Source organism: Carassius auratus, chromosome 27 (genome assembly GCF_003368295.1).
Source record: "Carassius auratus strain Wakin chromosome 27, ASM336829v1, whole genome shotgun sequence".
Taxonomy (NCBI): Eukaryota; Metazoa; Chordata; class Actinopteri; order Cypriniformes; family Cyprinidae; genus Carassius; species Carassius auratus.
In genome coordinates this window covers 14,031,248-14,047,940 of record NC_039269.1, presented here as the reverse complement: position 1 = coordinate 14,047,940, position 16,693 = coordinate 14,031,248, and the positions used below count along the sequence as shown (strand labels likewise).

At 38.4% G+C, this 16,693-nt stretch overlaps 1 protein-coding gene across 1 annotated transcript; it reads left to right on the top strand.

Moving 5' to 3' along the window:
- The first annotated feature begins 2,355 nt into the window (after positions 1–2,355).
- On the top strand, positions 2,356–16,010 carry LOC113045574 (cadherin-7-like). Its single transcript, XM_026206006.1, has 3 exons — positions 2,356–2,491; positions 2,635–2,886; positions 13,727–16,010. The coding sequence occupies exons 1-3, from the start codon at positions 2,464–2,466 to the stop codon at positions 14,233–14,235; spliced, it is 789 nt and encodes a 262-aa protein (XP_026061791.1). The 5' UTR covers positions 2,356–2,463; the 3' UTR covers positions 14,236–16,010.
- Positions 16,011–16,693: the final 683 nt, after the last annotated feature.

The following is a 16,693-nucleotide window of genomic DNA, read 5'->3' as shown; positions in this document are numbered from 1 at the left end:
TGTTATATAGAGCATAGTTAATATCTTTATTTTCATTGGCAGTATTGTTTAAATAGTGCATTTTGTCTTCACAATTGTTGATGATTCCGTCACATTTAAAGAATGGCTTCTAAAATTCTGAAACCCTAAAATATCTAAGATGAAGTCAGCTGTTGGATGACTAGGCGATCATAATCACCCATTCCCCAATGTACATGATACGACAGGGAATATTCCCCATCATTGCATCCGAGTCTAAAACAGATGGCTTGTTGAAAAAGGTCCCCAGATCCCCATCCAACAAGTGTCTGTAATGGGTCACAGGCACCAAAACGTATGTCTTCACCTTCGTTTCCCAGCGCAAAGCTCTTTTCTCTGTGCCCTTGGTTTCTCTTTTGTTCCTAATATGGCTTTTGAATTTAATAGAACCTTAATATGAATTGAAGCTGCAGTCTCTAAATGAGCCAGGTGATTTGTTACAGGTGATTTAGCAGATTAGATTATGAGGAGTGAGTGTTCTTCCCAGGGGTTTTTGTCTCTTTAAGGTCGTCTATTTCTGTCTTGTTTCTTTATGCTCAGAGACATGGTCAGCGGTGGCAGGCGTTTTAAAGCGCTCGTGACTGCTAACTCTCCATGGGCGGTCTCACTAAAGTGAAGATTTCCCCCTCTGTATAATCAGGTGGCACAGGAGACATTCCTTGCCCTCCAAGCCATTTTTACATGTACTGCAAAAAGGTTTAAATCACCCATATTTTTTCCATAAAAATGTGCTTCTTGGCTGCACAAGAGTCATTTAGTGTTTTTAACACTATTATTCTAAAAACAATTTACTTTCCCATGTCTCCCAGGTTGGTAAATGCAGAATCAGGTTTGGTTTAAGAAGTTTTTGCCTTGGCAAGATGTTCTTATTCATTTTAAATTGAACCCAGTGCCTCGGTGATTTTATCAATACACTTTGCATTCGCCTTAATGGACTATCTGTAATTAATTTTGTCACAGTTTACTGTAATCAGCGCTCGGTGCTGAGGGAACATCCGCTCTGCTTGTGTCATTTATGCGGGTTTTTAATAGCGCAACATTTTACGATTTCAAAAATATTTACAGATAAATGATAAATCCGTCAAGAGTTCCCATTGCCAAATACTCACTTAGTGTAAATGGAGGGTGGTGTTAAAAAATAACTGAGTGGAGAATTAAAGCACTGAAAAGCTTTCGGTGAGTACAAGGTCATATTCCTGGGACGAAGGAGGGAATGATACAGGAGTGTCCGTTAGCCACCGCTCCACTGCATTTATCCTGTGCGTAAGGTTTTAGGAGATTTTTCAAGCAGATTGAGTTTGTGCTGACTGCAAGGGAAGAGCTGTGCACACAGTATTTAACCCAGCCAAAGCCCGCAGATTAGGCCACAACAGTGTGTCATAAGAATCTTCTTAGTGTACCACCTGATGGGTCACCCTGATATTCATCTCTTAAACGCAGCACTTTACCCAGCTTTAGGGGTTTCGGTCCAGATTTAGACTGGGATGGCCCTTTACTTTGCTAAATCCCAGGATACCGTATGAGCATCGTCTCACACTGATAGCTTCCTGGCTTGGTATATCCTCCTAATGTTGTTTTTTCAGCATGATTTGAAATTGTCTATTTTTTTTTTCCTCCAAGTTCACCACATTAAATTCAGCTGATGGTTGAATTTATTACTGTGTTAAAACATAAAATTTGTACATCAATTCAACATGTCTCTCAGTCTTTAAATATGGCTCTCATTGTGGAAGATTCTAAAAAGCCACCGAGACACAACAAAACAGCCAAAGAAGTTTGTTTATGTACATTAAACAATTTATTTTTTGCAAAACGGGTTGCTGTGGATGGTAAAAAATACGCTAGAACTATTCAGTAGCATCTAAATATTTAAAGCAAGTACAAAAATAAAATAAAATAATGTATGTTTGACTGGTTCAGTTTGATTACATTAGGGTACATGAACAAAAGCAGTAATGTTCAGGTCAGGTAGATATAACTTCTTCACAAAGCTGTGAATATCTTTGTACAGTGTATGTTCAATTATATGGAGATAAAATATTAATGAGTTCATTCAATAATCATAATCAATTGGCTTATTATTGGTTTCAACCTGTAAAGACTTAAATAGTCTCACTTTTGGGGATATTGATATATGCTATTCATTTCAGTTATTATTTTACTAATTAATAAGCATATTAAGTAATTGAGTCCAGTCATAAAATACTGAGGTTTAACTATAATCCCAAACATTCATTATTATGGCAACACTGCAGCGTTTTGAGAGCGAGGACTTTGGATTATTTTGTCTGGAGCAAGGCAATAACAGCTGTATTCATCTTCCTGTTCTTTACTCCCTCTTCGACACTGTCTTAGGTCATTGAAACCATAAGTGCGGTGGATAAAGATGAACCGCCCAGCGGGCATCGCTTCTTCTTCTCCCTCACTGCAGAGACAGCAGGGAACATGAACTTCACCCTCCGAGACAATAAAGGTACGTGATTTCATTAAGACAGTTTAAAGCGAATCCTTGAAACTCTGTTCTTCTTCCTTATAAGACCAAAAACACTTTTTATCTATTCGTATGAGTCATATTTTTTCACTTTTCTCATGATATCTTTCTCTTTCTCTATGCAGACAATACGGCTTCTATTCTAACTAAGAGGGGTGGTTTTCAGAGGAGGGATCAGTCTATGTATCGACTGCCGGTGTTGATAATGGACAGCGGGACCCCTGCTCTCAGCAGCACTAACACGCTGTCTATTAGAGTGTGTGACTGTGATCCTGATGGGACGCCCCAGTCTTGTGGCACAGAGGCCTTCACGCTTTCAGCTGGACTCAGCACTGGAGCTCTCGTCGCCATCCTGGCCTGCATCATCACTTTACTTGGTAGGAAATACATTGAACCTTGTGGACACATAAAACACATAAATTCTGCCCTCATTTACTCACCCCGCATGTATTTCCAAGCCTGTATGACTTTTTGAATGAGACATAATTATCTCTTTAATAAGCCTGAACAGAGTTTGACAAAGTGCTGCATTTCTTTCTTTGCGTGCCAAACATTTCCTCGGTCTGCCCATATATGTGATAAATGGACATCTATGGGACAGTCCCAGATCAAAATCACACCACTGGTTGAACCAGTGTAGCTTTGTCCTGCTGGTCAAGATGAGCAAATCAACATACAAATGGGTGTTTATAAAACAGCATTTAGCTTTTGTAATGTGAATTATTTTAGCGTAAAAACTGAATATTCAGCAAGAAGTGATTTCAGCTTGTTCATCTGGGTTTGATTTGACTGAAGAAAAGGGCTGAAACTTTATATTTTGTTAAACATAAAGAAAATGCTTTTTCAAAATGCACTACTGTTCAAATGTTTGGGGTCACTAACTTTTGTTCAGCAAGAATGCATTGAATTGATCCAAAATGACAGTGAAGACTTTTACATCCTTACAAAATAAGATTTCTATTTTAAATAAAATGGATTTTAACATAATAACATAATATTATGTTTCTTGAGCCTCAAATCAGCATGTTTCAATGATTTCTGAAGGATCATGTGATACTGAAAAACTACATTAATGGCTGCTGAAAATTCAGCTTTGCCATCACAGTAATAAACTACATTTATAAACAAACATAAACAAACAATAATAAACAAACAGTTATTTGTCTTATCTGTCTTTATATTTCACAATATTACATTTTATTTTATTAATCTATCTTTAAATTAATGCAGCTTTAATGCAGAGATTTCTTTAAAAAAAAGACTACTACTTTCTATTACTTAAACAGTAGTGTGTTTTTATTTATTTATTTTATTAATATGATGGAACATTTATTAATAAAGCATATAGGGTTGATTTTGATTTCATGTTGTCTTTAAGACAAAGCTACTGTGCTTTCTGGCTGCAGCCTGCAATCAAAGGATATTTGTCCAATTTTTGTTATTGTTTTCAAAACCATTTTTAAGAGCTTTCGTGCATTTCCACCTCCCCCTTACTGACATTTAGCACACAGTCGGGCTGCCGTTACTTTTGAAGCATTGGCTCGACAGCTCCAACAGTTGGGACGTGGTGTGCACTGAGAGGACTGCTTGGCCACAATTGACTTGTTTACCCTCTCCAGGGAGGCTGCTGGTCTGTATGATTACTTATTATTTGGAGCCTTATTAGCTGATTGTTTGATGAGTGACCTCTACCCAATATGTACCATTCACTTGGTCTGATTGGTTGACTGGCGAGTCTTTGTGTTGATTTGGTGACCTGAAGACTGCACAGAGGGAGTGAATGCAGTCCTGATGGTTTGATTGATTTCTTGATTATACCATTGATAGGTTGTCTCTCTGGCTGTGCTGGCGGTGTGGAGATCTGTGCACGGACACAACCACAAGTCTATTTGCTGACAGATGTTGTCTCTGTCTTAAAAAAGAGTGCTGTTATTGTGGCAAGAGGGGAATTTGTGCACACACACACATCTTGAACCGAGCCTCAGTAATTTCCATTGTGTGATTACTCCCATCCATTGTTTGACGACTATAATTGTATTATTTATTTATTTATTTTTACTGACTGCACAGATGACGAATAAGTAACAAAGGAAGCTCTTTCTGCTTCCTTGGTGCCATTACATCTAAGTATGAACTAGTTCATTTTTATCTCCATAGGGACGTTGCAACTAAATGGTAGATCTGAAATAATACACCGCAGTGAAGCAGAGTGCAATACGTTTCAATTTCACGTTCCTTAAGAACTCTGCTGTTCTCACAAATGACTTGGAGCACCATATATAACATCACTTCAAAAAAAATCATTTTATTTTCCAGTTAAAAAGGGAAAAAAAGAGGAATTTTTCAAAATTGCATGAGGCATTAAGACTTGATTCCAGAGTTTAATTTTCTAACCCCACTGCCAGACAGCTTTTTTCATGGTTTTAGCATAAACATACTGAAGAAAAACAACAGGGGTTAAAAAATACATTTACACAGCAGTTTAAAATGTTGGCATCTGCAAGATTTGGAAAGACACTCACCAAGGCTGCATTTATTTGATCAAAAATACAGTAATATTAGTATTATTAACAGTAGTATTTTTTAACAGAAGTACTGTAAGAGTAGTATTTTGAAATATTAGTACTTTTCTATTTGAATATAATTTAAAATGTCATTTAGTCCTGTAATGGCAAAGCTAATTTTTAGCGGCCATTACTCCAGTCTTCAGCCTCACACGATCCTTCGCGATCTCTCACAATTTATTGTTATTATTATTATTATAATTATAAACTGTGATTTGTGTTTTTTTTTTCTGGATTCTTTAATAAATATAAAGTGCAAAAGAACACTGTTTATTTTAAATATAAATTATAAATGTCTTTACTGTCACTTTTGGAGAAAAATCTAGCTAACGTTTGAACGGTCATTCAAGAGAAATACTCGGAATATAAGAAAACACTTTAATATCTTGCACAGCTTTTTTTTTAATTTGCACATTGGATCTTTTTTAAAGACATATTGGATGTTTTTACTCAACAGCACAAACAATACACATTAGTCTGTGAAAAATGGCATCTAAACTAAAGAGCACAGCTTGTGGCCAGCAGTAACAGACTCCATCCTTGTGCTTATTGATCATTGTCTCTAAGCCTTTATCATCTGAATTTGAGCTCAACTAACAGCTGCAACTGATGTGGAATAGTCATTCCTGTGGTTTTGCCGTCTCGTGTGAATGTAGGGTTCTCCAGTGCCGCCACCCCCACCCCCTTCTCCTCCCAAACTACAAGAGTTAGATTAGACCACTGCACTGCCTGATCTGAGCAATGCAGTTATTTTTGGCAAAGAGAGTCTGGCCCCAGGGGCTCGAGACTGCTCACTCATGGTTGAGGGGAGGAGGAGACGGAGGAGGATGGCTTCAGAGGAGGAGAACTGCAGAGAAAAAAAGAATCCTCTGTTTCTGCTTTTATCTCTTTTTTTGGAGTAATGAATCAACAAGCTTTTTGTCTGCTGTTGCTTTAGTTATCAAAGCAGTGCACAACTAAAACCATGCCAGGGAATGAATGATACACAAGGACATGTCAGCTTTAAGTCTTTTGTCTTTTTTTATCTAATAACATACAAATGACGTTCTCCATTAAAGGATTTGTTCGCCCAGAAATGAAAATGCTGCCATTATTTACTCAGCTTAGTGTAATTTCACCCTGTATGACTTTTTTTCCATCGTTGAACATAAAAGATGTTTAAAAGAATGTTCATGCTGCATATACACTTTTAAAAATAACTTTTTACAATTAAGTTGTTGTCGATGTTTTCATGAAGAACTTTTAAAGGGGTCATATGATGAGATTTAAATTTTTTTTTTTTATCTTTCTCTTTGGAGATCTGTAACGTTGCAAAGACTAAAAGTCTAAAATCCTAAGAAATATTCTTAATCAAAGTTAAGACTCTGCCACTAATTCAGACACGCACCCACATGTCCACATCACAATGTGTAAATATTTGCGTAATGCCGTCCAAACGTTCACGCAAAGAAAGAAGGTGTGGTTTCAGTAACCGCAGTTAGTGTTGAAGCAGCCATGTCAGGGAGATGCTGTGTGTATCTAGGTGAAAGTAAAAACACTTTATTTGGCTTTCTGAAAGTAGATGCATTTAGGAATCTTTAAGATTTCTTACAACAGAACAGCAACGCATTTTATGGACGACCATTTCGTAAATCTAGGAGAGAAGGTAATTCTGGCTTTGCTATGACAATCTGGTGCTTCGGAATCAGCTACTGTAAGTATGTTTTGTTATTAGTTTAAGTATTTGCTTTTAAATGTTCAAATGCAGTTTTTTGAGTGTCGCGTGTGTGTGTGGAGTCACAGTGGAATCAGCTGTCTTAACCGTCAGTGGCTTGTGTACTACAAACACATACAAGCTTCTATGTCTTCTATGTATTCACAATGTCTATCACGACACTCTGTTCCCCTTTCAGGCTTAAAAAGATGGTGAAACTAAATACATTATTAACTGTCTTTACATTTATTTTGAAAGATGAAGTCCACGATTATGGAAAGGGACATTTCATTTCTGATGAGTGCTTGTGGTGTTCGGCCAATCACAATGCACTGGGTCAGTTGGCCAATCAGAGCAAACTGCGCTTATCAGAAGGAGAGACTTTGTAGTAAACAATGTGTTTGAGAGAAGCGTAGCATAGAGGACCGACAATAATGTACAGTATTTGAAAAATAATGTGTTTTCTGAACATTAAAGCATGTCAACATAGTCTGCTACACCAAATACACAAAATAATGATCTTTAAAAAAGCATAATATGACCCTTTTAATGTAGTTTGAAACCTTTCCATTGCACAAAATATTTTTTATAGCGGAAAAATGTTCTTTAGAATTCTTTTAGAACCTTCAGAAGCTCTTTAGAATTAAAATGTTCTTTACACTAAGAAGAAAAAAGAGTTTCAGGTTTTAAGGAACCCAAAAGTGGTTGGTGACTAGACATCATGCTCCAAAAAGACCAAAAAACTTCATAAAATTAGTCCATGACATACTCTATATTCCAAGGCTACTGAAACCACATAATAGCTGTATGTGAGGAAATAGTCAATATCCACTTAAAATCCTACATTGACAGTTGGTCGCAATCAGGGCTTGACATTAACTTTTTTTTGCTCACCAGCCACTGTGGCTAGTGGTTATCCAAATTTACTAGCCATTCTGCATTTTTACTGGGAACAATTTTGCTGTTGGGAACTTTATATATATCATTGACTCCAATGATTTAAATTCAAGAAAACGTGAATCATTCAGTAACGAAACACTGTGCGACTGTTCTGCTGTGATCTTTGTTTGCAACTATTTTTTAATTAACCAAATCGGGCAAAAACGACCTTGTTGTTACTGTTGATTATCCATTGACAATTGCTGCTTACACCAAAATTTTATAAAATCCGAATCATTCGCGCCAAAATTAATTGGATGTTTTAATCAGATTAGTTGTCGGGCAATGAAAATTATCTTCCTTCATGTGCCCCTTCAAAAAAAAATCCACTTGTCCCAGACAAGCATTAAAGGGTTAGTTCACCCAAAAATGAAAATTATGTCATTAATGACTCACCCTCATGTCGTTCCAAACCTGTAAGACCTCTGTTTATCTTCAGAACACAGTTTAAGATATTTTAGATTTAGTCCGAGAGCTCTCAGTCCCTCCATTGAAACTGTGTGCACGGTATACTGTCCATAAGAAAAACATCATCAAAGTAGTCCATGTGACATCAGAGGGTCAGTTTGAATTTGTTGAAGGATCGAAAATACATTTTGGTCCAAAAATAAAAATATTCCGACTTCATTCAGCATTATCTTCTCTTCCGGGTCTGTTGTGATCGCATTCACGATGCTGCTGACGTATGACGCTGCTGACGTGTTTTCTGGCGCGCCCAATAACAAAGATAACACGTCAGCAGCGGTGTACGTCAGCAGCATCACTGCAGTGATGAGCATTGTCGAGCATTGTTCATTGTTACTGTATATAAAATTCAAACTGCCAAGGTGGCTAGTGGGAGTGACTGTGTTACCCGCCTGTGTTATGTCTGAAATCCACCTGCATTTGGCGGGTGTTAATGTCAAGCCCTGGTCACCATTCACCTTCATTAAAAGAAAAAGAGCATGTTCTGCCATAAACAATTCTTCTAGAATTCCACACACACACACACACACAAAAAGAAACTCGTATATGTTTAAAACAACATGGGACGAGTAAATGATGACAGATTTTCAGCCAAACTCTGCTTGCCTAGTGTCGTTACAACATCCCAGTGGCGCTGTCAAGCCCAAACCTTGATAATGGTTCATAAAATATTTGATAGGAAGAAAACGGAGTTCAAAAGGAGGGATCCGACCAGACTGCTGTGGTAAACACAAAGCTATTTATCAGTGTTTGCATAACGTAATCTAAAAGATTTCAGGAGGACATATCACATGATGACAGCCGCTGTTTCGCTCTAGTTGTTCTGAGGGGAACCTTGTGCTCATTATTTCAGGCTTAGGTGGAGGAACACAGAGAGGTCAGGTAAGCCCGAGGCACTCCGATACATTCATGTCCACGGGTCACCCTCGCAACGGTGACATCACCTTTTCAATCTCTGCTCGAACGATTGCAGGGCATCTTGTCTTCCAGGCGTGCTTCCCCTATGGCCTCCGTTAGTGCAAGTGGACGGCAGTCAGTAATACTTATGAGGGCCCTTAAGGCGATGTAGTGTGCTCTTGCATCACCCAGAATAAATCATATTTTATTTCGCAGATAATGTCACCACTGTGAAAACCCAGGGACAGACAGGTGTCATAAAGCACAAACACCTTGTGTTGGGCAGCGGCATAAATGTCAACAGCCAGATAGATCCGCATATCGCCAGTATATCTTGATTAGTCTTCACTGCCCCGGGCTATTGGCAGTAGTTGAGATATGTGAAGGGAACGCATGAGAGTGAGAGAAAGAGAGAGAGAGGGAGCGAAAGAGAGAATGAAGGGCAGTGCATAATCTAGTAGTCGCTGCCTCATTTTTAGGAGGTCGATGAGAACGAGGCCCCCACAAAATATCCCACTTGTTGTTTAATTGATTCTGGATGACGGATTGTTTTCTCAATCCAATTACTGCAAATTGAGGATAATGTTAAATTGATCTGCTACTCCCGATGAACATCCATCTTGTGTCAAAACTGCAGAGAGGGTAAATCAAGCCTTAAAGTGGGCGCAGTTTGTAGCAGTTAAGACTTAAGACTGCATTAGACCTATATAACTCCTTGTAATCACATAAGAATGGCTTAAAAAAATCTAACCTTGCACTATCAGAAAAATAAAAAAGTTTCTCTTTAGGGATACAACAACTCGTCACTGGAGCAGTGCACTTAAAGATACTTTTTCGTATCTTATTTAAACCTAAAATGTTCATAGTAGTGCCTTAAAGGTACACACTACTACTCAAAGGTACTAATATGAGCCTTCTAGGGGTAAATATGATTTCAGCAAAATAGAAGTTTCATTTGAGTTTAAAATAATATCTATATATTTTTTTGGTTCTTGAAAACATTGAAAACACAATTGCATAAGTAGGATATGCATATGTGTACATTATTAATGGATATTTCACCCAAAAATGCCAATTGTCATGATTTGCTCACCGTCGTGTTTTTACTTTTCCTTTGTTTGTGGAACGCAAAATATATTTTCGCATAATGCTCAAGCTGCTATTTTTCCATATGGAAGATTGAATATTTTGTTTAAAGCATTTCAAATTTTACAAGGCAAGCAAACAAACGATAATAATGACAGAAATAATATATAAAGCATTTCTAAAACATAAAACAAAGTTTCAGTACCAAGTAGATTATAGCAGATCACCCAGTTGTATTCATTACTGTACACCATTTCATGTTTTATACTGTATTCTCTGTTATACCCTGGAAATCATATCCAAAGTAACCTGAGCTATTTTTTTTTTTTTACTGAAACCAATGATTATATTCAAGGTTCCTAAAAAACAATTCCCAGATCTGGAAAAATCCAGAAATGTCATACCTTATTTATTCAACACAACTGAACTCCGATAGTCATGTCTCAAACTTTTGTAGAAACTCTTTGTTTTATATTTTTTGAGATTTCTCTGCTATTGTCTTATCATACAGAATTGTCTGTATTTGGTATACAAGATACACTCTTAAATCTGAAAGTTCTTTATGGTATTAATGGTTTTATAAATAAAGAAAAAAACTTTTAACATCCATGAAATAGCTGTACATATCACCCTTCACTTTCATCGTATGGCAGATAGCAGTTTGGACATTCTCCATAAAATATCCTGTTGTGCTCCACAGAAGGAAGAACATTTTCATTTTTCTGTTTCTTTATCTTCAGTTTATAGCATTTTCTTTGTTTCCACCTTGTAAGTCTGTTGCTCTTGAATTTAAGGTCGATATTGGCTTTGCTTTTGTTTATATCATCCTGTGTGTGTGTGTGTGTGTGTGTGTGTGTGCTGTGATTATGACTGCAAACGTGCAGCCGCTGCCTCGCCAGCCCACTCGCCCAGCTTGTCTGCCCCTGCAAAACGACTCTAGGCCTGAGGATGAAGTATGAGACTTTGGCACCATATTTCATACTCGCTGTGGCAGGCCTGAAGGATGGATCATTAGACGTTTGCCTCCCTTTTCCCTCCACTCTATCTTGCTCTCTCACTTCAGCCTGCTCCCACTTACACCTCCTCTTTCTCTCTCCCTACTTTATCTGCTCCCTTCCCTCCCCCTCGAGCTTGGTATTGGCAGCCAAATACACATATGCGCTATCTACATTGAGAGAGATATAGACTCCCGTGGGAGGACGGTGTTGTGGCTGTACAGCAAGATCCCTCGCATTCATGGGTCTGAGAGCGGCAACACGGAGGATTGGTTTTTGCATTGCACACACCACAAAAAATGGATTTATTTCACTTTTTTTTGTGCATGTGTCTTGTTATGTTAGTTATTTCTCGCTATGCGCTTCCCCTTTCCTTTTTTCGGTATTGACAGAATTTCTCAGTCTCTTTCACAGCATCTTTTTCTGTGCATTATTTGATCCCCGGTTTGAATCGCCGAGACACACATCTTTTGTGCGGCGGTACAGCCTTGCCTCTCGTTGATAGTTTTGATGTGCTTGTATACGGGGTCTGTGCTTTCAGGGCAGGGTGATATTTTCTGACTGACATATAATCCAGTCTTATTTTGCATGTACAGTAGGCATATGCCGCACTCATTAAAAGGATTTAATGCTGGCCTTTTCTGAATAAGCAGCTTGTGCATGAGCGGGAAGGAAGCAAGTGGTCGTTAAAGCCCCATATTTACAGCACACATCCTGCTCTAAATCTCGCTCTCCGTGCTTCTGTGTGTTCATCTCTGTCTGTTTGCTTATGTTCACACATGACAGAGCTAAAAGTGAGAAGACGAAAGTGCTAGCATGCGTTTAATTCCCAGCCGTGCATGTGTTTTGTGCACGGATATGGGTCTGTACAGTTAATAACCATTGTAAACAAACATGCAGGATGAGATTAGATCAGACTGTAACTCCTTTAACACCTCCCGCTCCCAGGAGCACCCCCCATGATGAAACACCTCCTGCTCGGGATTTGTCAGCAGCGTTATTAAAATCTCTACAACCAAATCTGATGAACTTATTGATAAAACTAATGTACCAGATCTGCCCTAATTGAACTGTAGAGATAATTCAGCTTATCTCTCATGTTGTAGCTTAAAGTGTCAGGCCTTGAGGCACGATCGTTCTATAGAGTGTAAAACAATGAGAAAGTAATATTTTGTTTCGGTGTCATAAATATTGTAGAGATACAGTCATGGTCGAGTGCTATCTGATTCTACACCTTTTATGTCTTTGCTTATCTTGAATGGAGGGTAAATGGACTGCTTGGGAGGTGTGTGGTTGTGTGTGTGTGTGTGTGTTTTAAAGCTTTGGTGCCTCTAAATCTTACCTGGTGCCTGATATTTCATGGAATTGTTGTTTACGGTGGTGGGGCATGAAACTGTAATGAAGCAATTTATTAAACACTCTACTCCCATATAAAAGTTTTTTTGTTTGTGTTGTTAGCAAATTGTTTAATCGTAATGACTATTTGCACGAGGTGTAAACAGCACTGTGGAGCTATTTGCACTCCAATAGTCTGGTGGAAACCAACAGAACTAGGAACAAATGAACTGTCAGAGAAGCAGCCTTGAAATCTTCGTTTTTTTTTTGTTTGTTTTTTTTAATCTGACTTGTAATTCTGCATACCAACTTATCTATCCAGTATCCACTCTTACTATCTCTATTATTAAAAAGAAAAATAAATAAATAAATAGTCAAATGAACAGGCAAGTAACATACTGAATTAAACATACAAATTTGAAGCAAAACTGAAATAGTATTTTCTTGTTAAATACTATTTAGAATTACCAATAAAAAAAAATATTTGTTTTATTTACAACTTAACTCTGAAAAAAAAATCTGACTGTTACAGTGTGTATATATTTACATTTATATAATAGTATCAATAAAAACAAACTTTTATGCTATTTCTACTATAGGAAATAAAACATATGCATTTTATCATATTACTTAAGAATATGTTATTATTAAGCATATAATATAATGCTTCACACACACACACAATTTTACTACATATTATATTGTAATTTTTTTTTAAAGAAAGTTAATAGTTGGCTATGCATATGTAATATAATATGTACATTGTCATTCAAATGGTTGGGGTTCGCTTTCTGTTCAGAAAGGCTGTATTATGAAATATTATTACAAGTTAAATGAGCTGTTTTCAATTTTTATATATAATATAATAAATGTATGATGTAAAATATATGTACATGTATATATTTTTCAGAAGAAATCATAGCAATATGCTGATTTAGTGTTAGAGAAACCTTGCTTCTTATTATCAGTGTTTAAAAACTGCTGCACTGGTTCATATTCTTGTGGAAATCATGATATTTATTTCCAGGAAACTTTGATGAACAGAAAGTTTGAAGGAGCAGTATTTTTATCTGAAATACAACTATTTTCTAACATTATAAATGTCTTTACTATCACTTAGTAAATCCTTGCCTAATGAAAGTATTCATTTCTTTTTGAACAGTATTGTAATGCTAGTATGTTGTGTCACTGATGATAGCTCTGGTTTTTTTACTAACAGCATGTGATTCTTTTGTCTCCGCAGTGCTGGTGCTGCTGATTGTGACAATGAGGAGGAGGAAGAAGGAGCCTCTGATCTTGGACGAAGACCGGGACGTGCGGGAGAATATTGTGCGCTACGACGACGAAGGTGGAGGTGAGGAAGACACTGAGGCATTTGATATGGTGGCCTTGCGAAACCTTAATGTAGTGAGAGACAGCAAAGCCCGCCGAGACGTCACTCCAGAGGTGCCCACTCTTTATTGCTCCCGCCCTCCACCTTATAAAATCACCCCAGACAACGGGATCTTCAGGGAGTTTATATGGGACCGCCTGAAAGACGCCGACGTTGATCCTTCCGCACCTCCTTACGACTCCCTGCAGACATATGCTTTCGAGGGCAGTGGCTCAGTGGCCGAATCCCTTAGCTCCCTAGACTCCCTCAGCACAGACTCAGAGCAGAACTATGACTATCTGAGCGACTGGGGACCTCGCTTCAGGAAGCTAGCCGACCTGTACGGCCACGGCGACAGCAGCAATATATTCTCCTCCTAGCCGGGATTAAAATTCCTGCCAAGGTCTGCTCAATCAAGGGCATAATGGAAATGAACAATGATCAAGAGAATACCACTGACTCACTGATGCTTGACAGAAGAGGGGAGCAAAAAAGGGGAACATTCAGTATGCAGGGGGGAATTATATCTGCAGAGAGCAGCGGTTTTGATAGCCAATAGACAGTGGGGATTCGAGTAGGAAGCACTTCTATTTAAATTGCAGTTAGATGCCAAGACTGGACTCGGGGTGTGGTTGCAAGCTCCCAAAGAGTGATCTTCAGGCCCAAGAGAATAATGGACAGTGGACCGCAGGGCCATGTGAGCTGGTCCAGGAATACCAATTGTTTCAAAGAGACATTTGAAGCGCTCTCCCCATGGTTATAAATGAGAACAGTGCCATCCAGCAGCGATGCTCGAAAGATCAATGTTTCTGTTCTATCAGATGTTTCTATGACTCATAGGTTCTTCGAAAAAAATCAATACGAATTCAGCAACCGCTATCCTTTCCAAACGCATCGCCTTTGCAAGGAACCGCAACTGTTGCTTTGTAAAATATCCTTTACGCATAGCTTCACGTCTGTTATCAGGCCTTAGTTCCACGCCAAAATTTGGGTCGGGGCGCATCGCTATCACAACCTCTGAAGTATCCTGCAGCTACGCCGACCGAAATACAAGTCAAACTTGTATTGAATAGACTTTGATGTATCGAGCAGGACAGGCCGGAGTGGATTTAATCATTGAAAATGTATAGTACTTGCCTTTCAGTTGAGGCTGTCAACCTGAGTTATTTTGAGATGTTATTTTGTAAGTTTGTAGAGCGAACCCTTATGACAGCGAGCGTTTGAAGGGGAGTCTTTTGTATTAAGCCTATTCCTTTCTCGAAAACCTCAGTCTCAGTGGAAAAACTCAAAGCAGCGAAATGTATTTGTAGTGCTCAATGCTGTCCCGTGTACAGGTTTTTTTTTTTTTTTCGCAGTGGTTCTTGCTGAATATCTTGTGAGAGCTGTTTGTTTTAAAGCAGGCCTGTAGTCGATATGAGTGGCAAAATGTAAGGGAAAAAAGAATGTAAAGAAATTATCCTAAATAATATCCGGCAACGTGTGAAATGGTGTATAACATACGGACAACACAGACCTTACTACTACTACAGTATATTCAATGTTTAGCTGTTGTCCGACAGGTTATTTTCAGGATTTCGAATTGTAACGATATGAAATGACAGTAACACATGCTCAGTCCTAAAGCTGAGAAGAAATTTTGTACATACTTTTGTAATAAAGCACACAAATCGCAGCACACAGTGTGGCCATTTCCTCATGACTGAGTTCATTCATTCATTCATTCATTCATTCGGACAGCCAGACAGTGGTGCATATTTAGATATGGAGATCTCACTGCTAAATGGGCTGCTTTTGTTTATGGAACAGGGTGGTGTGCACACAGACATGATGTGTAATCAAGGCTAGACGAGAGAGCCAACGGAGCCTTGAGTTTGATGAATGACACAAGGCTTGTCAGAGCATTTAAAAGGCCTCGGCTAAATTAGCCTCAGAGAGAGGAGATTGATGATTCAGTTAGCGAATGCAAGCATACATCCAGAAATACGATCACACGTCTAAGAGCGGGAAGACTGGGTGTGCGACGACACGGTCGGACACGAAGCTTAGCCTATAAATCGTCTCACCCAGCCTAGTTAGATCCCTCCAATGAGTGCGTTCAGACTGAGCCTAGTCTCGCTGTCGGACTCGAACACAGCTTGACATGTAAAGATGGCAGTTTTTCTGCGAATGCCTGTTGCAGCCTGGCCTCCGCGATCGCAGTGTGAGATAGCTGTGATCTTGCCTGAGTCATGTAACATGTTCCATTTTGGTTTCTCCACCAACAAATCTGGCATTCGCATGGATGCTGTAAACTGTCTTTCAGATGGCATAAGCATTTGGAGATTGAATCTCAGTGTCCAAACAATATGCGCTTTCAATTTGTCACTTTCTTCACACGCTCCGTATCAACTGTTGTTGTGCCTGTCAAAGCCGGAGATATAAATTCAATATGAATTCAGTAGGATACATTGTCTTTTGTCCAGTCCGGATGATTATAAAGTGATCATTTTATGCCATCGATAATGGATTTGGCTTTCAGCGCAAGCGATAACTTGTCATTTTGTTTGTTTATCTGACTAAGGGTAATAAAGACTGAGAATACCGTCTGTGATCATTAGAGGGAAGCTGCTATCAGAAAGCAAATGTAATTATTTGTTAACTGGCTCGCTAAATGAAAACTAAAAGGGCAATTGAAATCTCGTTTGACTTGGCACTAAGTAATAATAAATACAGTTTTAATTAAGCAAGTCACTGCAGCGAGCAGATAATGCAAACAAAGGAGGATAGGGTCACCCCATCATTGTTCTCTTTACAGACATGAGACTCTATAACAAATATATCAAAGGGATTGGAAATCAA